Below are 27,546 nucleotides of genomic sequence, written 5' to 3'. Positions count from 1 at the left end.
GGGGGTCTCAAATCTGAGGCAGTAAAGTATGGTCATGAGTCATGTGGGAATAACTGCGCTGGCGAGGACCAGCAGCAGCTGTAAATCTGTCCTTTCGTCAGAGAGGGCGCTGAACATCAACAAGCCCGCAACTGCCTGACAGTAATAAAAATCTGGTCTTTGACGCCAGGTGGATGCTTGACACCAAGACAGAGTGACCGACTGACCGTCGGTCGTAACATAACTTAGACTTCGATTTAGTTAGTCGAGAGGCTGAGGCTGGAAACGATTCGAGAACGCAAAGGATGGGGAACGTCCGCCGTTGGAAGCCGTTACCAGGAGACTGGTGAAGACACAGCAGGCTTAGAAAAGTTTTAAGTGTGTGCTCTAGTGAACTGTAAAGTGTGTGAATTAGAGAAACGGTTATAATTTTTTGTAGTCATGGATCCCATTACCAATCCAAAGGCCGCCTAGTCACTCTATCACGTTACTATATATATACGTGTATATATAGACTGAATGAAGACACGTGATCTAAGTTAGCATGGGGTGATGAACCTGTAAAGAAAATATTAAGGGTGACATACTTCGAGACGATTTAAATAGGGCTTTAAGAAAGGTACAGCTTTAATTGCCCATGAAAAATAAGTATAATTCTTCACACATCTTTGGTGTTTTAGTTCTGTTTCATCAGATCATGGAAACCTTCGATATCGCAGTAACCGTCTCTGTTCCTTATACCTGGCTCCGTAAAATCTACGGTAAGAAAGCGATTTCTGATAAATTTAGTTTGATTTTAACACCCAAATTTACTTCCATTTCAAACAGAAACTCTCATCATACTGTGACATGTCAAAGCACTGCCACGCAACGGCTCGATAAACACCCCGCGATACACTCACACAACAATGGAACATTGTTGTATGAATATTTCGGCGCAGGCACAATGACGTCACACTCATCATACTGTGACATGTCAAAGCACTGCCACGCAACGGCTCGATAAACACCCCGCGATACACTCACACAACAATGGAACATTGTTGTATGAATATTTCGGCGCAGGCACAATGACGTCACACTCCAAAGTACTTAGCTGTCACTTTTCTTATTTTCTGTGTGTTCTACGCTACGCAAGAATAGAACTGCGTTTCCTGTGGTGTCCGTGCGGAGCCTATATAACGAAGGCCTGTTGTAGCTTATATCATCATCATCAGTCATCATCAGTAATCTGTCAAGACGACAGGTCCGCAGTCTCTTCCAAAACAATTCCTCCACTTAATGCGATCTAGAGCTTTCTCCTTCAAATGACAGTATCCTCTTCTGTCCCCAAGGTCATCCAGCATCTTCTTACGTCTTCTTCCTCGTCTTCTTGTCACTTCTATCCGCCCCTCCATCTTTCCTTCGATAACTTCTTTTAGACGGCAGTTTCTGCGTAAAACATGACCAATCCAATTAGCCTTCCGTTTTCTTATTTCGTGTAGGATATTCCTCTGCTCACTGACTCTAATTAACACTTTAAAAATCAGAAGCTTCGCCACCTGAGCTACCGTGCTCGGTTTCTTGTTACATAATTCACTTTATTCTTTTATTTTATTTACTAGACCGTTATAACGTTCTTGTTTAATGGCTTGATCCGTTTTATTGTTGCTACTTGATACACTTCACGAATTCCATCTGGTTACTTGATCAAACTTATTCTTGTTATTCATTCCACATCATTTAACAATATTGTTTCATATTCTCCTTTTGCTCGACCCATCTTATTGTTCCTTGATCCACTTCTTTCAAGCCACGAGACTTTGTTGAAGTAGTAAGTTTATTTTCCCTGCGTGCTCAAAACAGTACATTAGATGGTAAAGCTATCCCTGTAACAGGCAGTGGAGACCCATAGTGTTGTGAGACGTCGAGGCTCTCACATTTTTATAGACACTGTGAGGTTGTCAGCATTAGGCACCGGCCGCCCTTTTACTCCCCAGGAAAATAGTGTCCTGGTACTTATTTCTGTTAGAAACTGAGTCTACCCCACGGTCAGTGCGGCTGGAAGGATTAGGTCAATCGAAAAGTCCAGTGACCTCAACGGGAATCGAACCCGTGGCATTTCAGTTTGTACCATAATGACTGAACCAACTACGCTACCGCGTGTGCAGTACGAACGTCTTTGTATTTTCCCGTCTCGAGTTTGAATTATATTAACACTTATGTTAGATCACTTTACTTGCCCATTCGAAAGAGAACCGCAGTGCACATACGAAGCTTTCAGGCAATCGGTTGTAGTTAGAAACTCGAGTATGTGCGCTCCATACGATAGAATTTGTTTGAGTTGAATCAGTTTGTGAAGTTCGGGGAAAGGTCAACATTCTGCAGTGATACGCTCGTCTGTTTACAGTGGAATATTTGTGTGCATTGCAAGTATAGCGTGCAAAGATTCAGTAGGCAAATACAAACATAATTAATCCAAAATTTCTGCAACTTTATGAAGTATGTCAAATTTAAATATGAAATCATTGGAAACATAGACTTTGAGGACTAATTTGTTTTATATTCCTCCTTTACTGTGTGTTTGGAGAGCCTGGGGACGTGCGTGAAATGACAAGCGAAGGGATGAGTGGCTGTAGTTTAATTCTCGGCACGGGCAGGGAGTTTTCTCTTCGCCATTACTGTGTTCAGACCTGCTGTGCGGTCCAGGCAGCCCCCTCATCCGTTGAAAACATGAGGGGCCGGTGCTCAAACAGTTCTTTAATTGAAGTAGAGCGGATGGAGCGTGAGAATAAGTACTTATTTCCAACTAGTGTCAGTGTTTTGAATACATGGAGCTTTACATCCACGACCCATGCGTGCCTTCATAAAAGGGCGCGTAGGCAAAGAGACAATTACAAATATAAATCACTCCGTCCAATGTGACCTGTAAGTTTTTTACTACATGAAAACTTAACACCCTTACATGTTTCGGTCTCTGCGGACCATCTTCAGAGGGCAAACATCTCTCTACAAATAGGAAACCACCTTCACATAAGTTGTTTAGACGTAAAGTACGTACACTTATATGTTACAATGCATAGTACACAAAATAGAACATTTCATAAACACAGCAGTTTCCTGGGAATGTAAATTCTTCAAAAAAATATATAAATGAAACAAATCAAACTTAAAAAAAAAGAGACAATATTCTTTGAATTTGTGCACCTGTAGATTTCTCCTCTTGTGAAAAAGATTCGGGACCTGTTCCAAGGCGTGAAATTAATCTGTCTGTCCTGAAATCTGTCTCCAGTGTGTCTGTGTTGTATTGCACTATCCCTGTTTGTAGTTCTGGCGGTTCTCAGCTAAATGCGCAGTGAAGTTAGTCGAATCCTTTAACTGAGGTAAGAACTGTAAGATGTATCTGGGCTAGTGAAACAAGATCGTCACCCCCTGCACCTGCAATCCCGCTATAGCCATTGCCCCGCTATTACTCAGGCACAGTTCAGAAGGTAGATGTTTAAGGTCGGCCATAACTTTGTGTTCGTTGACACAGAGAGCAGTAAGGTAAGGTGAGGTGAATTATTAAGACTAGATTGCTAGTTTAAATGGAAAAATGAGGTTGTATTTTTTTATAGTGTCAGTATGAGCTAGACATATATACTGCTGCCAATATAGGCCTATGTCAACTATTGACTTTGCGAGATATTTCATCGCAACCGTCGAATTTTAAAAAGTACTTCTTTATGGCAGCAAATGCTGAACCCAAAATAATAAACATCTACAATAAGTTTAAGTTATGAAAATATGGTTTCTGAGACTTGTAGCAGGTTCCCCAATCATTTTTTTAACTTTACAAGACGAAAGTCTGATACAAATTAACTAGGCTTAGATGCTAATGCCCCAGATATGTGTTTCTGTCTGTCTAACCTCATTTACTAATTCTCTTATACGAGTGATTCATACAAAAAATCCTGCCCTTGATTCAGAATTATCGTTCTCACTTTCATATAAAAATTTGCAACCGTCTGCTGGTTAAGTACCGCCCGTTTCCCATATTATCCCATGTTAGTCCACTGCGCAAATCTAATATCTTACCATTTATATTTCTGCTGTCTCCATTGGACATGTCGTGTGGAGACTCCATATATTCCTCATGGCAAACATGATGTTCATTTCCTATTGCTTATGTCATTCCAAAGTTTCCTTCCAAGACCCAGGCCGTGTGTAACGTTCTGAAGGATGGTAAAGACGCCGCAGGTCTGAATATTTCACACTTCGTTTAAGCCTGAGCGTAGACTTCTGCACGGATGTTCTCCTGGTCTTGCGAGCTTGGGTTGTGTTCCTTGACATAGGCCTCGTCAAGGGATGAAATGGAGTTATGTTAGATAGATTGAGTGGATTACATTAGCTTAGGTTGCAGTGAATGTGGTTAGTGCGGAATTATGTGTCTTGAAATTGGATTTATGTTTTAGTACAAATATGTTCTATACGCATGCGCTTCTTGACAGTATTTTGTCATCATTGCCCTCGTAGCATGTCACGTGCTTATCTGGAGATCATTTCGACGTCGGCATCAAACTCTTCTTGTAGGATTTAGTTTTTCCCCTTTCATACTAAGACGTAAGTTACCCCACCTCCATTTCTTTCATTTCGAAACGTCTGGGTCGGTAATGTCGTTGCCTTTATGTTCGCGTTATTGTAATAGGCGGGTTTTACAATGTAAAAAGGGGAAGCCTGGAGTAGAGCGTATAAGAAAACTCGACTATTTTTTTATATGGGCTAATTCCACGATAAAAAAAATACAGCTGTTTCACGAAACTAAGCTAGCATCTTGGAAGCAATTTCATGTGAGTGCTTGTAGTGTAGAAACACTAGAATATACTGCTATAATTTCATAGAAATAAATCTTACCAAAAGCACATTCACATATGTTTCATTTCCCATTTTCTGTTGATATGTGAAGACGCATGGATTAGGTAAGNCGATACGTTCCTCCGAAACGTCGGTTAACACCACATATACACGGTGCCAAATCCCAGAAGACTGCTTTCTTCATAGTCACCGCCGTGAAAGCCTCAAATCTTACAAGCAAAATATTGTTTTCCTCCGTACTCCGTGGCCTGTAGTTCGCAAGAACTATACTGACCGAGCGACCGCCGCTTGTCGGCGAAGTTTGCCAACTTTTGCGGATAGAGGGTGTCACGTGGTCAGCGCAACGGATCCCCACGACCGTTAATCTCGGTTCTCTAGATCGGAGACGCTGTCTCCTTGAAATAGTTCCTCAATTATCCTCACGAGGCTGAGTGGACTCACATTTTCCTCCCTACAGTGTATAAAATTAAAATATATATATATAAATACAAACAACAAGGGTTCAGAAATATACTTAAAAAATTCCATTCAGAAATGTCAATGGAAGTTATGTGGTAGTCTTACGAATTTACATCTCTTGCTTAATATTGCAAGTTAATTTATACGCTAATGCTCTATTTACTAACAGTTCTCCAAGGAAATGTACATTTTTGCGCAATTCTTTAAAATATAGTTACTGACTGAGAACAAACTTTGAGTTTATGTGATTGTTAATGAATATTTCCTCAGCGAGAAAGTCGTACAATGACATGAAGATCTCAATTGAGAAGGTTCAAAAAGATGGATGGACAGTGTTTTGAAAAGCAAAAACTTTTGTGGTGGCAGAGAGTACCATAAAACATGGATTACAAATTAGTGCTAAACCAGTTTCAAAGGAGAGGACAGTTCAGTTTCTGACGGATTCCCATGTTTCGTCAGAGGCGCTTCAATGTACTAAAGAGAACAAGGCAGTCTTTGTGGCATTTCCTGCTCACACTGTGCACATTCTTCAGTCATTATACAGCATATGGCCTATGAAGTAGTCCTGACGAAGCATTGTAATGCAGCATATCAACATCACAGGGGCGAAATCAACTAGAAGCGAAGAATGCCGTCTTCTGGGATGTGGCACCTTGTAGATCTTGTGTGAATCGACGTTTCGGAGGAAAGTACCGCCTCTATCTTGAGAGTAGAAAAATCCGCGAGCAAGGAACCAGCATAAGCACAAACAGAGAACCCAATTATTTCCCAGAAATTTCTGTCCTCTTTTTATTTCCTACCGTTAGGCCCGCGGTAGCGTAGTTGGTTCAGGGATTATGCTACAGACTTGAAGGGCGCGGGTTTGATTTCCGATGAATTCACTGGAATTTTTTTCAGTTGACGTAATTCTACCAGCCGCACTATGGGCCTGTGCTCGACTCACCCTCTAACAGAAATTAGTACCAGGAATCTTCCTGGGGGTATAGAGCAGTCGGCGCGTAAGGCAGACAACCTCACCGCCGTCTGTGGACCGATTGTCTAGAGAAAATGTGGGAGTTTCGACGTCTCTCTACCCTATGGGCCTCTACGGAAGATTTCTGCTACTCACTGCTGTTACAGGTTGGGTCGTCCCCGGGGCCATGGTGCGACTGGAAGGGTTGTGTCAATTGAAAAATCCAGTGACCTCATCGGGAATGGAAACCGTGACATTCCAGCTTTTAGCATAGTGCCTCAACCAACTACGCTACCATGTGCCCCTCGTCATATAATATAGCAGAAGTTTAATTACGTTTCGGAAGAGAGTTCAGCCTCCAACTTCGGGGTTGAAAAGTAAGACACACAAGAAACAAGCCATAAAATTTAATGACAGGAGTTTAGACTGAAGTTACGCGTATCTACCACAACTTAAGCTAATAATCCGACCTGATGTATAAACGTAACCTAACCTAGTGGCGTGTAAACCTTACCGAAATGTATGCCAAGATGCATGGCTGAAACATAAGCATTACCGTCCCAGAGCGCATTCAGGGGAGGGACATGACTTAGAGATCGTCACGTAAGCAAGGCTTTTGACGAAAATGGGGCCTAGGAATTGTGGAAAGGTTTATTAAGTAAGTCCGCGATTAAATGGAGGGGACGTAACAATAATACAGAACTAACATCGACGCAAGAGTCGAAGTTTGTCATGAACCTGACCACATTGTATACGAGTACATTGTGATTCTTAATTATTGTCGGTGTTCCCGTGGTCTATAATTTTCAAAGCGGAGGAAACAAAATAAAAATTCTGACAGAATATGAAAGATGTTGAATATTGAAGTTGTTTAGCATTCTGGAGTATTGATTCTACAGTTAATAAAATATTGACGAGACACGAATCTTGTATAGCTAAATGAAACTTTTTATTTACGTCAATTTACAATCTACTTGACCACTGTAAGTAATAAGTAAATGCGATGGGTGTTTATGTCGTGAAGGCGGCAGCTGCCCAGTGGCAGTACTCTACCTTTTAGTTACATAAGTCTTCTGGCCAGGTTGTCCTCAGTCGTCTTGCTGCTGGGTGCGGTTTCGTTAATTCAACGATTAGCGGGTTCTCGTGTCCTGTTATCCGAGTACGGTGTCTGGTGGCATGTTTTCTGATCTCTTCCGTGATGAGGGGTATGTTGAGATCGCTGTGGATAGTTCCGTTTGTTACGTACCATGGTGCGCCTGTGATTCTTCTCAGTGTTTTCGATTGGAATGTTTGGAGGATTTTGGTATTGTATGGTCGAGCGCAGCCCCATAGCTTGATGCCATAGGTCCATATAGGTTTTAAGAGTGCCTTGTATAACAGGGCTTTGTTCTCCAGGGACAATTGCGAGCGTTTTCCTAGCAGCCAGTGCAGCTGTCTCTCTTTCAGCGTTAACTGTTGGCGTTTCTTTTTGATGTGAGTCCTCCACGTGAGTTTTTGGTCTAGGTAAAGACCTAAGTATTTGACTTCGGCGTTGCGTGGTATGTTCCTGTTGTTGATTGTTATTTGCGGACAAGTGGTTCGGCGATTGGTGAAGGTGATTTGGACTGATTTCTCGTTGTTTATGCTCATGCGCCATTTGTGGAACCACTGTTGTAGGAGATTTATGTGGTTTTGTAGGTTTGCGGAGGCAGTTATCGGGTTATGGTTCGCTGTGAGTATCGCCGTATCATCAGCAAATGTGGCCAATACTGAGTTGTCGGTGGTTGGTAGGTCAGCCGAATATATCAAGTATAGGAATGGGCCCAGAACACTTCCTTGCGGTACTCCCAATTTTATGTTGCGGATGCTTGAAACGTCAGTGTTTATTCTAACTTGGAAAGACCTTTCGGAGAGGTACGAGAATGAAACATGAACACAAAATTGGCTACAGACGTCAAGACAAGAGCCCGTTTTGTAGACCAGGTAGTATATGTAGTCAGGGGCTGACAATAACATGAATCGTTGTGAAGCGAAGAATGTAAAGTGCCACGAAGTGGACCTTTTTGGAGAAGGAGGAAAGAAATTGAGCACGGTTATTGCTGTGTATGATAGGAATTTTCACATAAACATTGGACGAACTACGTTAGATTAAGTGAGTCATCATTTTGAGGGCTACATTAACGCGAAATGTTTATGTTAACATCAGTGGGAGGGAGTGAAGCTGCATGTGAATCATGCAAACTCAGAATTTTCTTTAGGACCTTGGAAAACGACGAAAACTTTCTAAAGGGTCCTGACGATGATGGATGACACACAAAATTACTGGATTTGTGAACTTTTTTCAATCGTCCGGAATTCTAGGTAATAGAGGACACGACGTTTCGGAAACTGGATCACTTACTTAGAGTGTCCTTTATTACCTAGAATTCCGGACGATGAAAAAAGTAAAAAAACCCAGTAATTCTGTGCACGAAAACTTTGATAAAATTTGTCGGTTACAGAATCTTACAGGTGCAAATTGATTTCTAGGTGGAAGTGCGGAATTTAAATACGAAAACCTTATGTTAGTTAGTAGTTAGTATATTAGTTCTTGAATATGACGCTGCATTTTTTATCATTTACAAACCTGTCTTGCAGTGTTTTTTATGTGTAAATTTCGGACGAGAAACGAACAAATTCAGCTGAAAAGATATTTTTTATTTTGAAAAGAATGCATGAATATACAAAAATAGCCTAGACAATGTTCATCCTGCCCTCTATTGGATATTAACTGAATTATACTGGCGCGGGGCGTGATTCCGGTGATAATTTCTGAAGAACAATTCATCATGATTAGTCGGTTATTTATGGATATCTCTGTGCCGAATTTCCTTCATGACTACAAAAGTGGATTATGTACTGATTTGGAATTCTATCCCAGCATAAGTGCGAAAATATGAAAGAAAAGTACAGTATCTTCAGTAAGGATAACTGATAGCTCAGCTATGATTCGATCCCAGTACCACCCGAATATAACCTACTCGTTCATAGGGTAACAGTGATGGAACTTCGAGCTTCCTGAAGGAATCTGCAGACTTTTTTTAGTAACTATCAAGGCTCGGTACGTTGGAGTTAAGCCAATTAGAATACAATATTTGATATAATATATGTGTATGACGTAAACATACATGCAACGGTTCCAACTTAATGGAGAGGCAACTCCCACCTGACCACTTTGAGCCAACAAAGTTTCATTATTGTCACGTGTATTAGTGACTATATATACGTGGTTCGAATTGGTAATTTGATTTATTGACCACTTACAGGTCGTAACTACAGATAATTAGTATTACGCTGTTGGTGATTTACACATTCCAAATCACTCCACACTAATCTTCTCGTTCTATTTCCACTAGTGTTCGCTATCCGTTTTCTGGCAACGGATTTGTAACACAGGAACGGTAAAAGTCTCACTAAATCACACTCCGAACATCACTACACTACAGCACATGTACCGTCACACACTAAGTCTTCTTGGCACAGTCTAATTCCTTCGACTGCCGACTCCGTGAATTATGATCAACGACGACTGACTTCAGTTTCCTTGGCTCTTCTATACTCCTATTGACCCCTACTGGCTCATGGAGACGAGACTGCTGTTAAATTAAAACCTGCGTATTTGTTTATGTTCCTCCGTTTTGAATCCAGTTCGTCGCATGTTTATGAATTTTTTCTTCTATTTTGAAGGAAAAACATAAATTACACTTGTTTGAATATCAGATACTTAAGCTGATGTTTCAGTGAGAGATTGATATATAAATGAGACGTGTCAGTTATTTAAGTTATATCTACTCTAGGAATGAAAGTTCGTAACATTTTATATGTGTCACCTTCCGGTATAAAAGTTCTGTGTAGCTATGTTTGAATATATCCGGCCTATAAATACCTGAAATATACTTAAAAAAAATATCTTGTAACTTTCTAATGATGACCTAACTCTCTACTCCACTAACTTACTAAGACGCACCCTCGTTACTTTAATTGATGGAGTATATACGTAGTATATCCAGGAACCTCGTGATGTATATCTGCCTCTGAATATTGATAGAATACGAAAATTAAGAGAATCACAAATTACTTAATAACTGGACGGAATGAACACAAGCAGTTCATAGAAAAAAAGGCTTAAGGATCTTTCGAAACAAGTTACGCAGGTGCGTGATGGATGGAAATAGTTCAGAATTATATGAAATGGTGGAGCTTTATGATGAGTGGTGCTGAAACTTCCGCTTCCGCTTCTGCTACCGCAGTGTAAGTTACTCAGTTGAAAATCGGGGAGGGGGAAACTGTTTCTATCTACACCCTCCACAGATTAATTAAGTATAATAAAATCATAATAAATTTGCACATATTCTGTTTACGTGTAAACAGTTATTGGATTTTAATTTATTTCATTGGTACACGAAAATCGCAACTTTCCAGTTCGCAGTGCGTAAACACCATCTTAAACCATTTTACTGTAAACAGCATCTGCAGTTGATGTAGCATTACTGAAATATCAGTTCGAACTTAATTCTCTTCACGAAAAATTTGGAAAACGGTATTAGAAGTTAAAGGGCCATGTAGTGTTGAAGTGTAGAATGTAAAAGTGTTGCAATTTTGACGGAAGAGAAACAATGGACGCTAATCTGCTCAGAGACGACTTTGAAGTTGTCAGCCTTACGCGCCAGCCGCCCTTTGCTCCGCTTTAAGATACTTGGTACTCATTTATCTTAGAGACTGAGTCGAGCCCAGGACCATACTGAGGCTGGAAGGATTAGGTCAATTGAAAATATCTAGTAACCTCATCGGGAATGGGACCCGCGACCTTCTGGCTTGTAGCATAGTGTCTCAACCAACTGCGCTACCTAACGCTCTTGGTAATTATAAATAAACACTATGTGAGGGTTTGGATTTGATTGGCCGAATTCAGTATGGGTTCTAATGTCTATTGTGGGCACAGTATTAAACTTTTGTGTCTCATATAAAGCAGGAAATTTCTGGAGTATCTAAGCTAACATCAGCTTCGCAATACTAATGCTACTGCATGGAACTAGTTTCAGATACTTACTTAGGCTTCATACAGTGAAGCCTGTCGCTTTTCCTCAGGCGACCTTCACTTTACTACGTTCCGTTTGTGTATTGTAGAAATGGCTGCTTAATATCTCGTCCTTTCAGATGAGCAGTCGTCGGAAATAAGAGGCTTCCCTTCCGCGTGCAAACGACGTAAATGCCGGTCGAATGTTCCCTACTGAGCGGCTCAGCCTATTGTTCAGGTGCAAAAAAATGAAAGGTCAGGCCTTGCTTGTAAGGATGAACCTCTCCCTGGCATTTCATCAAGTTGGCCATCCGCAGTCCCTGAACTGAGAAATGTCTGCCGGGTGTTTGCTAAGTTAGGCCAGGTCTCGACATCTGTCCTCTTCACATTAACTGAGCATGTGGCTTAACTTAATCTGTCCCTTGCTTACTTTCCATTTAAGCAGAAATATTGTCCGTTTACGTAACTCTTTCAGAAACAAATTTTATTATTCTATTCTTTATTCTCCTGTTTCATTTAATGTCCCTTTTCCTCCTACTACAGGTACTTGATAATTTTCTCCTTTATGGGTCTTCTTCTTTCTTCTTTACTGGTGTCTTAATCTGCCTCCTCCATATTTATTACATCCTGCTCTTCTTTCTTCTTATCTTCTCCATCTTCTTCTATCCTCATTCTGCTACTGCTACCTCTACTTCGGTCAATCCTGCTAATATTTCTGCTACTGCTACCATTACTACTGTCATTACTCTACTACTACTACTGTCATTACTCTTACTGCTACTGCTACTGCTACTGCTAATAATCGGTGAGGTGAATATTTACTGAGTAGAAATATATTGTTACTTTGCGTAGCTATGTAGCTATATCACAGTACATCCCATGTAGTGTAAACATAATTGACGGAAAGATAGCTTTTAAACCACTTCAGCAGCAATCTATTGCTGTACCTTTCCAAGTTTCATTTGAAGTCTGTTCAGCGCTACAGATTATGCATTATTTGATGATGGTGATGAAGAGTAACATATGGATTAAGAATTGTATGAGAAAACTGTACGAAAGAGTTCATAAAATTACTGTATTATTTTATGTTGTAGAAACACATGTATGATCTGTATATATTTATAAATGCTGCCTTACGGCACAAAAATTCAGAGACAAAAACTTCTGGTACTTCACTAGAAATCTGACAGGCGGCAGCAGTTTTCACGTGGTTAATCTAGTGAGATCAAAGAACGGACGGTAGCAATAACAATGCAAAAGAGAGCCGGAGGTGGTATTTGTTTCGAGGAATCAAGTATTTGATAGAATGTAGAATAAGGAATATACTGCTTCTTGTTTCCTTACGACAAATTTTCATATGCACTGTTTTTTTTTGACACATCAACATCATCATACCTAGAACTTGACTCTATCTCTTGGCTCTGGAAAATAAATTATTACTGTATATTTCTTCTCTCACATTGGCTGGAAAGACTTGCAAATATTAGAAAAGTTCATATCTGATCTGGCTTCTTTCTTAACAAGTTTATGATCAATTTTATTTGAAGTTGAATCATGGTACTCGAAGTTTACTTTCGAGATAAAAGTCGATTAAAACTTTTGATGTGATTTTCGTCTTTCCCCTTCGTCTTCTTTGGAAGTGGAATGGAGTTCAATAATGACAGAGCGCTACCTGGCTCCGTGTATTCGTCATCCGATGGCCGCTGTCTGCTAACTCAAGCCGCCCCGGACTTTACTCGGAGACTACGCGTTGAGGTATCTACAAGAGTGATGACTTGTTTAACGATTAACATTGCTTTTTATCACAATGAATTGTGTGAAGAGGTTATGATGCCTATTTCTCTTCAAATTATTTTTTATTTTATGATATGCTAAACACAATGCCCGGAATTTCACATTAGACGTAGTACTGAGCGCAGTGCACGTAATCAAAGCTGCTCTCCGTTAAATACAGTTCGGATGCGCGCGCAACTTGTGTCACTGAAACTGTTTGAGTATACAATTACGCTGCAACTACCAACGTCGTCACATATGTTTTTTGTCCTGAAATGCTTCGATGTCCGAGTATTCCTTCCGGTAGGCCGCGCCATAGCTCAAGCGGTTAGTCGCTGGCTTCCCACCGCGGCGGCCAAGGTTCGATCCTGGGTCTGGTCAAGTGGGATTTGTGGTTGACAAAGTCGCACTGGCGCGGGTTTTCTCCTAGTACTTAGGTTTCCCCTGCCGATCTTCATTCCACCAAATTCCACATCATCATAATCACCGGGGGTAGGTACAATAGGCCAATCAGTGGCCGCCGTGCCGAGTGGACTCAGTTGGACTCCCCCCCCCCCAAGCGAATTAAAAAAATATTTCTGGTAAAGGTAAAATTGTCCCTGTGCTTAACTAATTAAGCACTACGTCAAGAAGGCGTGTGGGAGAGTTGATATATAGAACCATGTTTTCTTGTCTACGGCACTAGTTGGAGGTGAGTGGTCAGCTTCACGCCCCGGCCGCTTTACCTCCTGGAATAGAGCTCCCGGTACACACTGGATAGGAGGCTGGTTGGGCCTCAGCGCCGGTCTGGAAGACGTGGAGAAGAGAAAAATTTCTTGCCCCTGCCGGGAATCGGACTCGACCCCTCGGTCTTCCAGCCCGCAGCCAGTCGCTATCCTGGCTCCATTATTTATGGTAGACTCTGTATTTGTACTACGTCACCAAGAGGGGAAATTCTGGGGTAATTTCTGTGACTACACCCTGGTACATATTACGAATACGCTAGATCTTTATGATGTATATGATCGTAACATTGAATTTTGTGTAGTTGACTCTGGTTCTGTGGAGAAGGGCTGGGCGGGACTGTCTTGGATCCGTATTTAGTTGCAGCCTTTTACAGTAGAGATAATGGGACATAACTGATTCTGCTACCCTGGAGTAAGTTGCAGAACATTGAAATTTCGTTCAATATTCATGTTTTGTAGTTGTTAACAAAGGCTTGAGGTTCGGCCACACAGCGCTACGTACGCTATGTTCGCTATACGAACAGAAAAATATTTCCCTTTATTGCCAGTGTGACTGGCCACACAGACTTCCGTACGCTGCGTACGCTATGTTCCCTATGTTAGCTGCGTCGCAGAGTGTACACAGCGTACGTAGCGAACATAGCGTAGCGCTCCGTGTGGCCGAACATTTACAGTATATTTTACAAATAACTGTAGGTCCATTCAGTGACCCATCTCCATATAAATGCTTCACGTGCGGAATTCAAATGGTTTCCATGAAATGGCAAACTTGTAATAGACGTGTACTCTTTGTTTGAGCTTCTCACAGCTGTGGCTATGAAGAATATTCTGCGATATCATACTGTGTAGTACAATGGAAGTTCGCAGGCATTTCGAAGGAGTGTAATGCCTCCCTGTTTAGCTTTGAAGAGTGAGCCCAGAAAGTTGGTCAGCAAGAAGCAGAAAAGAAAAAAAAAAGTAAACCATTTGGCTGCCGCCTGCTTGTTCCTGGCTACTTGCCTGGCTCATTCTTTAACCCTGTAGATGGAGGAATTATGTTCTTTCGAAACGTCGGTGAACTTCTTCCGGACTCTGCGGCGTTACTTCCTTAAGATAGTATTCTTCACATTGAATGTACATATTTTTATGTATTAATGTTTTCGATTTGTATGCAACAAAATGAGGGTCACAATCTTGCAACCGTTTCGTTACCAGTTCACACGGCCATCATGTCTGTAGTTTAGCGAGTAGGAAATTAAGAGGCATAAAGGCGAAGTGGTCTGCAGTGGCAAGAAATTTGCAAAGAGTTTTAGACAAATAAAAATTAATTCAAATGATCTGAGTTTGGACATAATGATTCCATACAGCCGTGTTGCCTTAGTGACAATAGGCTCAGAATCACGGATATTACTGTCTGAGGTTCTCACAGCGGTGGTTATGAAGAGTTCTACCTTCAGGGATATAAGGCCCTGTAGTCTGTTTGTTACCTTCTTCATGCTAGTGTTCCTCTTGGCGTAGTCTTCGACCGTGAAGGTGGAAGTGACATGTTCCCCGAAACGTCTGTTCACATCCATACAGTGTTATATCCCAGAGAACAGAACTCTTCACTGGTGTTAAGTTTGGCACCAGTAGTTACAATGTCTCAGATAAATGTACGTAGATTGTCGGTATAATATGTTGTATTGTAACGAGTACAGACGTTGTTTTGTAACAGGGGAATCAACGAACGGCCATTTGTAGGTAACGGATTGGTAAAACGCCTACAACAATAGAGGAACTTTTGAAAGCGGTATTTTCCGTTGAATCCGCCACGAGGCTATATAACGATGACCCCAAGCCATCTGATAATAAATGAGAAGTGCTGGCAACGAGTTCAGTTGAGAATTGGCAGTTGTCAGTTTGGATTGAGGGAATTGGCAAAAGATTTCTGCACGGGTGGCTGTAACAAGAGGAACTGAGGGCGAACTGAAAAATCTCAATTGTTAGAAGCCGCTACCAGGGAACGGCTGGTTAAGACATAGCAGATTGAAGAAGGGTTAGCGGGTGCTGTAGTGAACTGCAAAGTTTGGAGATTAGCGATAGCGCTCTAATTACTTGTGATTCCGAGTGGTGTGTACATGTGTGCATATATGGTCAATAAATGCAATATCTATTCCATACCCCGTCTATAGTCACAACCCCCAAATACGTGACAATATAATTGAATTAATCAGTAGCGAAAATGAAGGCAAACAAATGGATTATTTTAAGTAAAATTATACATTTTATCTCTTGTAATGTGGCTTACTTAGGGATGAATACACATGCGAACAGTTCTGGTATTATGGTTTCTATACCTACCACAAACTCGCGTTTTAATGTTTCACCATTGTCGACATGTCCAACTGTTTCATAAACCGCACATTTCACGAACTTTCCAGAAATAAAATGAAGTAACTTCAGTTATGCGGAACTGTGAAATATGGATACATCACATCACTGTATATATCGACCTTCCGTTGAGATCTCCCAGAACGGAAGACTGCACTGCCTCATTGGAAAACTTCCCGAGTCCGTCTCCTTCTGGTTCCTCAAAAATTATATTTTACAGCTTATCCGTGGAAATAGTCCGTTCTGGTAATATTAGAAGGAAAGTTGTTTCAATAACTGCCTCATTAAAAAGCGGTGCTACAGTGAAACTTCAACTGTTTTAGTGGCGTCACACACACGTGTTGACTGTGCAAATATTCACTTCTTAGACGAAATTTAAGACCACTTCGAAGTGTCAGCTCGAAGCTTCGCAAATTCTTGCATCCCCAGTTGTGCACGCCGTAAGGTTGCCCAGGTGAACTGCAGCTAGTGCACTAATTGTGCCGAGAAACTCCGGGGCTTACTAGTGCCTCTATTTCATGACTAGGTATTATTTTGAGAGGGTGGGGAAAGCTGTGGGCCTTAACTTCGAACACATGCATTCGCTTTGACTTCATATAATTTTAACAACATTCAGCAACCCACGTAGCATTAATATTGGCTGGGTTAGCTGGGTCTCGAACCGATGGCATTTAACGTTTAAGATTTTGTACCGTTCAGAATGTTTTGCGTCCTCATCTCCTGATTAGAATGAAAATCATAATCTATATAATAAGAATATCATCTGTTGTTCAGTGCGCCTGTATGTATTTGGATTCATGTTGCTTCGGACAGCATCCACTGGCGGACACTTGTGAACACTGCGCAGAAATTTCGAATTTCATGTGAGAAGATGATTTTCGTAACTTGGTTAGCGTACAGCTGATCGCAGTGGCCGCTCGGTCTAAAGCATAACTGTCTTCCCTCGCTCGAACGCTGGGATCGTGGATTCAAATCCCAATTAAGGCATGGATGTATGTGTGCGTTTATTCTGTGTTTGTGTTGTTCTGTGTGTAGGTGACTGCCTTGCGACGGGCTGATCCCCCGTCAAAGAAGCCCTGCCGACTGTGTATAGTTAAGAGTTTGAAAAATTATTGTCTTTTTTCAGTAATAGAAATTTAACTTTAGCACTGAATTCTGGAGACATGAGGGTTTATTTAAATGAAATTAGTACCCGTATGCAAATCGCTATTGATGGATTCAGTGAGTTGATGCAGTTTCTTTTGCTGCAGTTGTAACGGTGGACATGCAGGCGGTTGAGGGAAAAAGTGTGGAGCTACCATGCAATGTGACTCCCCCGGGCCACGACAAAGTCTACATGGTGTTCTGGTTCAGGGACGACGCAGGCATCCCCCTCTACAGGTAAGTGACAAAACTGTCACGTGCACTTCTGTAGTGTATCCAGGGTATTCCCCGTTCATTGAGCCATTCATCCATGCCAGTTCTTCTGCGTTTGTCATATCACAGCGGACTCAAATCTAATTGTATTTCTTCTGTAAGATGACACTGAAAGTGAGGTTACTGGTTTCGCCGAAAGCTTTATATTGTACACTCTCAGTAAAAACTTGTTTTCGGAGAACAGCTGCAGTACCGGCGTTGTAACTGAAATTGAGTTTTTTCTCTTTTGTTAATACTTCTTGTTGTGTGTACATATAGCAGTGATAGTTCAGTCGGTTTAACGATACGAACTGGACGGCCGGGGATTGTTTCCCGGCAGGAGTAAGAATATTTTTGTCTACTCCGAAACGCCCAGACCTAAACTGTGGCCCTACCAGCCACGTATCTGCATCTAGTTCCGGACCCCATATGTCTTCGTGGCGTGCTGTTTAAGTAATCATGGACACAGCATCACTTTTAACTTTATTATGTATTCAGTCTGTATGAGTGTTTAAAGTAACTACGTGAAATGTAACTTAAAAGGAATGCATATAAAATATTGGTGGGAAAGCCAGAAGGAAAGAGACCACTGGGAAGACCAAGGCGTAGGTGGGTGGACAATATTAAAATGGATCTTAGAGAGATAGAATGGGATGGTATGGGTTGGATTGATCTGTCTAAGGATATGGACCAGTGGAGGGCTCTTGTGAACACGGCAGTGAACCTTCGGGTTCCATAAAATGCTGGGAAATTCTTGAGTAGCTGCAGATTTGGCTTCTTATCAAGAAGGGCTGAGCTCCATAAGTAAGTACATGAAATATAAGTTACATTTCAGACTGTTGTCGAGCAGGTAACAGGGTTGATGTCCGCGCCGTGGCTCAAGAGGTTAGACGCTGGTTTCCCACCGCGGGGGCCCGGGTTCGATCCCGGGTCTGATCAAGTGGGATTTGTGGTTGACAAAGTGGAACTTGGGCGGGTTTTCTCCTAGTACATCGGTTTCCCGTGCCAATCTTCATTCCACCAATTTCTCCATCATCATACTCACCCGGGGCAGGCTACAATAGGCCAATCAGTGGCCGGCGTGCCGAGTGGACCACGTTGGACTCCACACCCCCCTCCCCCCAATAAGCGAATTAAAAAAACGCGTGATCATTAAATTTTGGTGTTCGAAAACAAGTTTCAGTTTTAGAGGAGCCAGAAACATACAACCTCTTCACAGAGGACTCTGGACTTTAAAGTCTGTACGTACACAAAGAATGTTGTGGTAAAATCTTATACTGTAAATAAAATATTTCATATAAATTTTGCTCTGCATAAACATAGGTAATCATATTGAGGGACAGTATCAAATCCGCGGTTTGACGAGGGCCTATTCTAGTGTACTTCAGGAACACTGTCGTTATAACCATTTTGCTGCTCTCTGTGTGGAATGAGTTACTACTACTCTTATTTTCTCATTTAGTCAGCCCTATACGGCCATTTCTCGACTTACGCGACGGTGCTTTGCTGAAAAATATCGGGTAAATCATGATTTAATTTCCAGGATAAATTAAGGAAAAGGGAGGGGTGCGCGCACGGGCCGAGCCAACCCAGAGGGCTCTAAATATTTATTCGTGTAAAATGTTTGCACGCGGAAGCGTAGTTGATTGAGATACTGTGCAACAAGCCGGAAGGTTGTGGGTTCGATACCCGATGAGGGCATTGGATTTTTCAATTAACCTAATTCTTCCAGCCGCACTATGGTCCTGGGATCGTCTCAGCCTCTAACAGCAATGAGTACCAGGAATATTCTTGGGGCTAAGTGTTGAAAAGATTTCAGAGAGAAAAATTAAGCAGCCCTCAGCCGCCCTTGGAGTGACTGACCCAAACGCAACGAAATAAATCAATTGAGGCGAGATCGTTTCTGAGATATTGCCAGCAGGAGTACTGCACCGCCATTACTGTTATAACTCTTATGAATTTGCATGTAAATCTCTGTCTCCTTCCTTCAATCGAAACTTTGATATACAAAAAATCGCCCCTTTCTTCTCCCTTGCACCTTCATTTGTAGTCCATGAGTACGGCGTGTAATAGCAGCTCTGTCGTGTCATACGCCGATACCGTTACCTTGCATATGCCTTAACACAAAAGAGAAATAGTTACCAGAACACCCGTTTCGAATCTGGGCCTCATTATCGCCTGAACTGACCGCCGTGCTCAAGCTCAGTATTGAAACAGGGCGCCGCCTCATTTTGGGTGGGGCTGGGATAGCTCAGTCAGTATTAGGCTTTGGGATGGGGCGCAGAGGAATTTGCTTTGATCCCTGGCAAGTGCAAGAGATTTTTTTTTCATCTCGTTGTAGCCCAGATCGGGCTATGAGCCCTATGCACAAAGCGCACTGGATAATCTTTCACCGGTGATAACGCGGCAGACACGTGAAGCTGAACACTCATCTCCTATTGTCGAGGTGGAGCTCTACCTCCACTACCCACATGTATTTACTTCTAGTCGATTTATTTTTCTTGGCACTACATCCCCAGTGGGCCATGGCCTACCTCCATGAACTTCTCCGTTCACTTCGGTTTTTCTAGATCTTACACATTCGGTAGGACTCCTTGGGCGGGTGATCAGCTCGTCGCAAGGCCTCTACCTGTACACAAACACAGAAAAACGCCCGTACACAAACTAAACATCCATGCCCTAAGTGGGATCCGAACCCACGATCCCGGTTTCCAAGCGAGCGAAGACAGTACATGCCTTAGACCGCTCGGCTACCGTGGCCGGCGGTGTATAAGAATAATATATAAGAATTCAGTTCGTACCTCACAGGAAACAGATCCGAACCCACGATCCCGGTTTCCGAGCGAGCGAAGACAGTACATGCCTTAGACCGCTCGGCTACCGTGGCCGGCACTTCTAGTCAAATACCTGATCATATTTTTATAGTGTGCGTCCTGTTGTGCGTCATAATTACGTGGTTAAGTAACGTATCCGTCAACACAACAAAGGAAAATGTATCACATTAAATCAATATCTCATAGATTGAATTTTATTGTTTGCCGCTACTAGTTTCGGTCTTTATGGGACCATCATCAGGCAATATATATAACACATACAACAAAGTTAATTTAAAGTCCGCGCCATAGCTCAAGCGGTTAGTCGCTAGCTTACCACCGCGGCTGCCGGGCTCGATCCCGGGTCCGGTCAAGTGGGATTTGTGGTGGACAAAGTGATGCTAAGGCGGGTGTTCTCCAAGTACTTCGGTTTCCCTTGCCAGTCTTCATTCCACCAAATTCTCCATCATAACCACCCGGGGCAGACTATAGTAAGCCAATCAGTGGCCACCGTGTCGAGTGGACCTAGTTAGATTCCGTCCTCACTAAGCAAATTAAAAAAAAAGTTAATAGAAATCTCAATATGGATCCATATTCTGGCGCAACGCGTCTACATTATAAAAGCTGTAGAAAATTGTGCCTTGGGTTATGATGAAAATTATAACATAGGAAAATATTAGAATTTTGAGAGTACAAGAATTCGTATTTAAAATATTAGTGGAGGTAATCAAAGGTGTTGTACAGTACGAATATAGGATTTTATAATACGAATACAGCCTTAGATATTACACGAGTAAAATTACTTAAAAATTTAAAGGTATTAAAAATATTAAAAATAATAAAATAATATTATAAAATTGTGGAAATATGAAGTTAATTCCTCATATGAAGCTGAAGGTTCCGATGTCTGGCAGATCATTTGAATGCACGTTGTCTTCAGCCTCTCATCATACGGATGTTGCTCTCCCAGAGTTGCGTTGTGTTGTGTTGAATGAATTATGGACCTGGGGCTGTTTCAGTGGGTTAATTTGTGTGCTAAACGTCCTGGATATGGGTCGTAATGTATTGTTATCTCAATATGTAGAAGCCTTCCATTTGTATGGGCGTTGTGTGTGTCTTGGCTTGATTCTAAGTGGACTATAATATTTTTAATATTTTTCTATATTGTAATTTTCATTACAACACAAGGCACAATTTTCTACAACTTTTATAATAGGGACGTGTTGCACCACAATATGGATCCATATTGAGACTTCAATTAACTTTATCATATTTATTATGTACACTGCCTGATGATGGTCCCATGAGGACCGAAACATGTAGCGGCAAACAATAAAATTCAATCTGTGAGATATTGATTTTAATTGTGATATTAATTTCCATGTTGTGTTGACAGATGCGTTACCGAACGACGCGTGATCATACTCCTGTTTCATTCAGGTTTATTAACTGTGTGTGTAGCTGAATCATAAGTATCATTTGATGCAATTAAATTCTATATCATTAACTTACTCACCACACAGGATTATTTAAAAGTAACGCTCTAGAGTTGTACAAGTGACAGGCTGAATATCTGTGTTGAGGTTTCTCGTGGTTTTCTTCAAACTATCCAGCCTAATGCTTGGATTATACTTCGATTAAGCCACGACCGCTTACGTACAGATCCTTTCCAATTTATCCTCATTCATCACTTAGCATACCACCCAAATTTATATTATCTTGGTACTGAAATCGTCGTTATATAAAGCAAGAAACTTTACCGTTACTGATTGGCATAGGCTTGCCTCGTGTAGCATAAAGGCGCGTCCACATTACTCGTGCTCGTGCTCATCGGGAGACTCCTCTGGCTTTTACTTGTGCTCGTAAATCATCGTCCACACTACTTCAGTTGCTCGCCAGGCTTCGGCGCGTGAGGATCCGTATATTTACTCGTAGTGTGTATAGGCTGTAGTCGTATTTTAATTTATTGGCTATTACTTACTTACTCATGGAGCTGAGCCCTTCTTGAGGAGCCGCCAATTCTGCAGCTACTCAAGAATTTCCCAGCATTTTATGAAACCCAAAAGTTCATCACCGTGTTCACAAGAGCCCTCCACTGGTCCCTATCCTGAGCCAGATCTATCCAATCCTTGCCATCCCATCCTATGTCTCTTAAGATCCATTCTAATATTGTCCACCCACCTACGCCTTGGTCTTTCCTGTGGTCTCTTTCCTTCTGGCTTTCCCACCAATATCCTACACACATTCCTCGTCTCCCCCATTCGTGCTACATGATCTGCCCACCTCATCCTCCTTGACTTGATCATTCTAATTATACTTGGAGAAGAGTACAAGAATTTATTGGCTATAGTTTTTAAATTAAAAATTTAAAATTTACTTGTCTCGTAACTTGTCATATCGTCCACATAACTCGCGAGCATAGCGAGTCACACGAGCACGAGTAATGTGGACGCACCTTTACGTACAGCTGTGTTGAGCATGCCCTCAACGTTTATCGGTTCCATTTGAATGTTCTGAGAACCCTCTTAATAAGCTAATCTGTCTTTCCCTTCAGGTATTCTTCCATATTAAAACATATCTATTAATCCTGATTTTGCCTGAACATCAGTTAGTGATGTAGAACGTTAAGTCATTAATTTAATAATAATTTCTTAGACATACGGTGGAAACCAAATAAGCAATGTCTTTGAAAACATTTCGTAAGGTTGCCTCCTCAATCTATGGCCCTCAAATATAATTCAGGAAGGCAATATCTTGCCTTTCATATTTGCCTAAAGTGACTTTCATCTTCCATTCCGTATGATCTGAATACCCTCTTCCCTAATTTATCTGTGTTTTCACCTACGTCAATCCCTCCCTGCTTGAATGCCGTGCTGTCTAATTAGGGTGCCTGCCTGCCTTCAAGTTTCCATGCTTTATACATGGCGGAAGTATCTGAGAAGTGAGCTTCCTCTTGTTTATTTTAGTGGTTTAACGTCTAAAATCTTTCATCGCGTTTACTTCCTCTCATCTTCATGCTGCTTGCTGCTAGAGATCTCCTTTTCTGTCGACTGCAGTTGTTGGCTTTCGTGGTTCTTAAGAGTCTCTGCAGAATGTGAGAGTTAGTGTTAATGTGAGCGGCACAGCTGTACCCTCTCGGTTATGCGGACCAAAGAGGAGAAACGCCATAAAACTCTTCGTTCTAATGGAATCCAAAGGTTCTGAACGTCGTTTCATGAAAACCTGCCTTTATGAGCCAGTTGAACACCGTTTCACAATATCCCTGAGATAGAGTTCGATATTAACGTCTCGCCTATGCTTTGGGTTCCTAAACGATCTCTCGAATAATTCGGAATCAGATTGTTCTGTTTTGTTTCGTCGCCACAATAAGCAGTCGGGAAGGGAATAAAGTGCTACTGTCCTCAAATTTATATTTCGTGCTCCATGTACCGTCCATCTATCTTCAGTTTAGCCACCCTAAGAACGTGACCTGAGAAGTCATCACAAACTTCTTCATATTGTTACTTCGTGTGTCTTCGATCCATTTCTCCCATGTAATGTGGTTAATACTCATTTTCGTTCTTAATACATAACGCAGTTCAGTAGATGCTTACTGAGTAAGTAACTCGTTGATGTTTGAAGGTAAATAGATTGTTTCTGCAGAACTCCAGCCCCAGTACTAACCTCCAGACCTACCGCTTAGTTTCCTCTACTTTTATAGAATTTAAAACTACTTATGTTGCTAACATTAATTAGTTTAAAATTGCGTTAGTTCTTTCAGTTTTGCCCACTTAATATATTGTCGCGTGTAGGGGTTTGTGCGTGCCTTATAAGATGGGTTCTGGTTTGTATGATTTGGTTTATTGACACCTTATTCACACAACACGGGACTACAGATAGTACAGCGCTATCGCTGATCTACACACTTGACAGTTCACCGTTGCACACGCAGTATGGTTCTCAGTCTTCAATAGTCGTATCCTGGCAACGGATTTATAAAAGTCTGGCTGTCATTTCAAATCACACATGAAGTATTCTTTCCAGAGTCTGCTTCATTGCTCGACATTTCCTCTTAATCACATTCAGTTTCCATCTCAAGAACTCAACCCATTTCTTGGCAACAGTTAACTGAAATGAACTCTTCTTCAACTGAACTCTCTCAACTTCTAACAAATAACTGCTCCCTTGGAACGTTCCATTATATAGCCTTGAGGCGGACCCCGCGTATTTACTGATCCGTTGCCTAGCAATAGACGATCTGTTTTTGCGAACGTTGGCTCCCGCGGATATGTGTTTACCAAGTTGTTGCCTAGCAGTGGGTCTCTGTGTCACAGTATTTTTCTGGAGGACGAAAATTAACCTGTAAGTAGTGCTTTAGCATGACTACTGCTCGTAAGTCATAGCTAGTTTACCTCTTGTATTTTTAAATAACATTATTCCCTCTCGGTGTTAGAAATATTGACGAGGCGTATTTACAGTGACGGATGGTTCCATGTTGGTATTACTGACGATATGAATGTAAAATTTTGCGGTCGTCTCTGATGGTATGATATTAATAGAGACTGCAGCGAAAATCGGTATTCTATAATTTACAGTCATATAAAGTGTATCCCAGGAGGAAAAGTCAATACTCTGGGAGGTCATAGTACCGGCCATTCAAAACGAAAAGTTTGTATATGTACATATGTCCTATTCCGAACGGTATCCGAGATAGAGCTATTTCACTGCACAGTACATTGTATAGTTGCATAGCGCATTGATGTTGCCGGTGGAAATCTGGAAAATGTATCATGCTAGGTTAACTGCCAACTTTGTCGCTTGAAGAATAAATACCTATATTAGATACAGTACGCAATATATTTTTCTTATCAATAATTTTGGAAATGTACAAGTTGGTTCAGGCACTGTGCTACCAGCCGGAAGGTCGCGGGTCTAATTCCCGATGAGTTAATTGGATTTTTCGATTGACCTAATCTTTCCAGCCGCTGTGACTCTGGGGTCGAGTTAGGCTCTAACAGAAATGAGTACCAGGAATCTTCCTGGGAGATAAAGGGCGGCCTTCGCATGAGCCTGGCAACCTAACCCCCATCTGTGAGCCAATTGTTTAAAAAATGTGGGAGCCTCGACGTCTCACAGCCTTGTCCGCCACAGCCTGTTACAGGGATAGCTTTACCTGTTTTACGTTTTACAGCGAAATAGCTCTACCTCGGAAATCGTTTGGAATAGGGCACATGTAGACGTACGTAGGTAAGTCAATAAGTAAGTTACAAATGGATATAGAAGCTAAACAAATAAGAGTACTGATTTGAGAAATGCTTTTATTTCCCAACATAATCTCCCTGTACACTGAGGCACTTGTCCCATCGTTTCACAAGCCCCTGAAAACCAGCAGCATAAAATTCTTTGGGCTGCTGTCGGAACCAGTCGGTGGTTTCCCTACAGAAGGGTAACTATAGATACTATAGCCACTGCTATTGGTTGTTCGCATGGCATGGCCTACCTCATAATGCATGACAGGTTAGGTTTTCACAAAGTCTATGTACGATGGGTGCCGCACATGCTGACCCCACAACACAAAATGCAAATAATTACAGCATCTCAGTTGCTACCACGATGAAGGACACGATATGCTAGCCTGAATTGTCACAGGTGACGAGTCTTGCTCCAAGCGACTTTCATTTGTTCGGCCCTCTTAAACATCATATTTTAGCTGAACATTTTCCCGACGATGAAGCTGTAGAAAGGGAAGTTACCGCCTGGTTCCGACAGCCCAAAGAATTTTATGCTTCTGGTTTTCAGGGGCTTGTGAAAGGTTGGCACAAGTGCCTCAATGTACGGTGAGATTATGTTGAGAAATAAAAGCATTTTTTTTAAATCAGTACTCTTATTTGTTTAAGATCTATATACATTTGTAACTTACTTATTGACTTACCCTCGTACATCTCTTTGCTTAGAAAGACCGATACTATGACCTCCCAGAATGTTGTACTTTCCTCCTGGGACATGCTATATATACACGTTAAATACGAATTTTCTTCTTCTGGGTCCTTAATTATAGAAAATGAAAGACAAGTTGATTTTTCTTCTAATTTGAATAAAATGTTTAATCCGAGTCTGTTGTCTGAACGAATTTCAGTTTTTTACGTAAATATCTCTGCCTGTATGACAGGATTACAAACATCTCTGTAAATTCTTTCTCTGTAAGATTCATGTAATTGAATTGCGGAGGAAATAAAATGCATAGAAGGAAACCACAGGACGCTGTGCATGTCCTTGCGATATTTCAATATTTGAGTAATGTATTAGCTCAAGTTTTAATTACGAGCCCTGTTTTCCCTCAAGACGGCCTGGCCAACCGTTCTGAGACGTTCGCATTGATTTAATACTTTTTCTTCCTATTTAACAATAAGATCATTTGATACTAATGGAAAGCTGAGAGGCATGAGATATGAGGAAATATAGAAAATTACACAGGGTTTAATTTCATGATTTCACACAGCCAAACCCGTTTAAATATATTCCATTCCATTTCTTTTTACATCTCATTCTCTGCTTTCCTCACTTCCCTGCCTCAACCTTTATCTTTCTCCTTCCGGGTCGTTCGTTGTTTTGTATATTTGTTTGTTTCTGTCTCTCTTTCATTGTTACTCTCACCTTTGTCGCCTCAATATTTCAAATACCGCGACGCCTATCCAATGGCGTTTTGAGTTGTTTATTTATCTCTAATTCCATTTACTGTGGTTTCGAACAAGAGAGACGAGTGATAGGTTCAGGTATTCAGTTAGTTATGTTTGAATTACTAAGTTCAGAATGTTGTTTATTCTTACTCATTCAACAGCACAGTTCTGGTATATACTCACCATACGTTTTATGTACTGTTTGTTTCGGCCCATTGTGGCCATCAAGTACATAGAGCCTTTACATTCACTCTCCCTTCTGTCTGCTACACCTCCGTACAGGGGTCAGTGTTTAAACATTGGGAGTGCGTCGTACCTGTGGTTTCACATGTAATGCCGTTGTGTTATGTAATGTGTTAAATGATAACATTTACGTTTTTCTAAAAAAATATATTAAAATATTATAACAAACTGAGAATAAACTAGCAGGGTATAAAAACGCCCATGTGTTAAATGATAACATTTACGTTTTTCTAAAAAATATATATTAAAATATTATAACAAACTGAGAATAAACTAGCAGGGTATAAAAACGCCCATGTGTTAAATGATAACATTTACGTTTTTCTAAAAAATA

General features: G+C 41.2%; 1 protein-coding gene across 2 annotated transcripts in view; it reads left to right on the top strand.

Moving 5' to 3' along the window:
* LOC111866745 (nephrin) overlaps nt 1-27,546 on the top strand; it is a 521,921-nt gene that overhangs the window by 28,699 nt on the left and 465,676 nt on the right. For both annotated transcript variants that reach the window (XM_023855971.2, XM_023855970.2), the window contains exon 2: nt 17,356-17,485. In XM_023855971.2, the coding sequence (XP_023711739.1) occupies nt 17,356-17,485 (130 nt within the window). The remainder of the gene's footprint in view (nt 1-17,355; nt 17,486-27,546) is intronic.

Source organism: Cryptotermes secundus, unplaced genomic scaffold, assembly GCF_002891405.2.
Source record: "Cryptotermes secundus unplaced genomic scaffold, Csec_1.0 scaffold213, whole genome shotgun sequence".
Lineage (NCBI taxonomy): Eukaryota > Metazoa > Arthropoda > Insecta > Blattodea > Kalotermitidae > Cryptotermes > Cryptotermes secundus.
The sequence above is the reverse complement of the archived record's forward strand: the minus strand, read 5'-3'. Positions and strand labels throughout refer to the sequence as shown.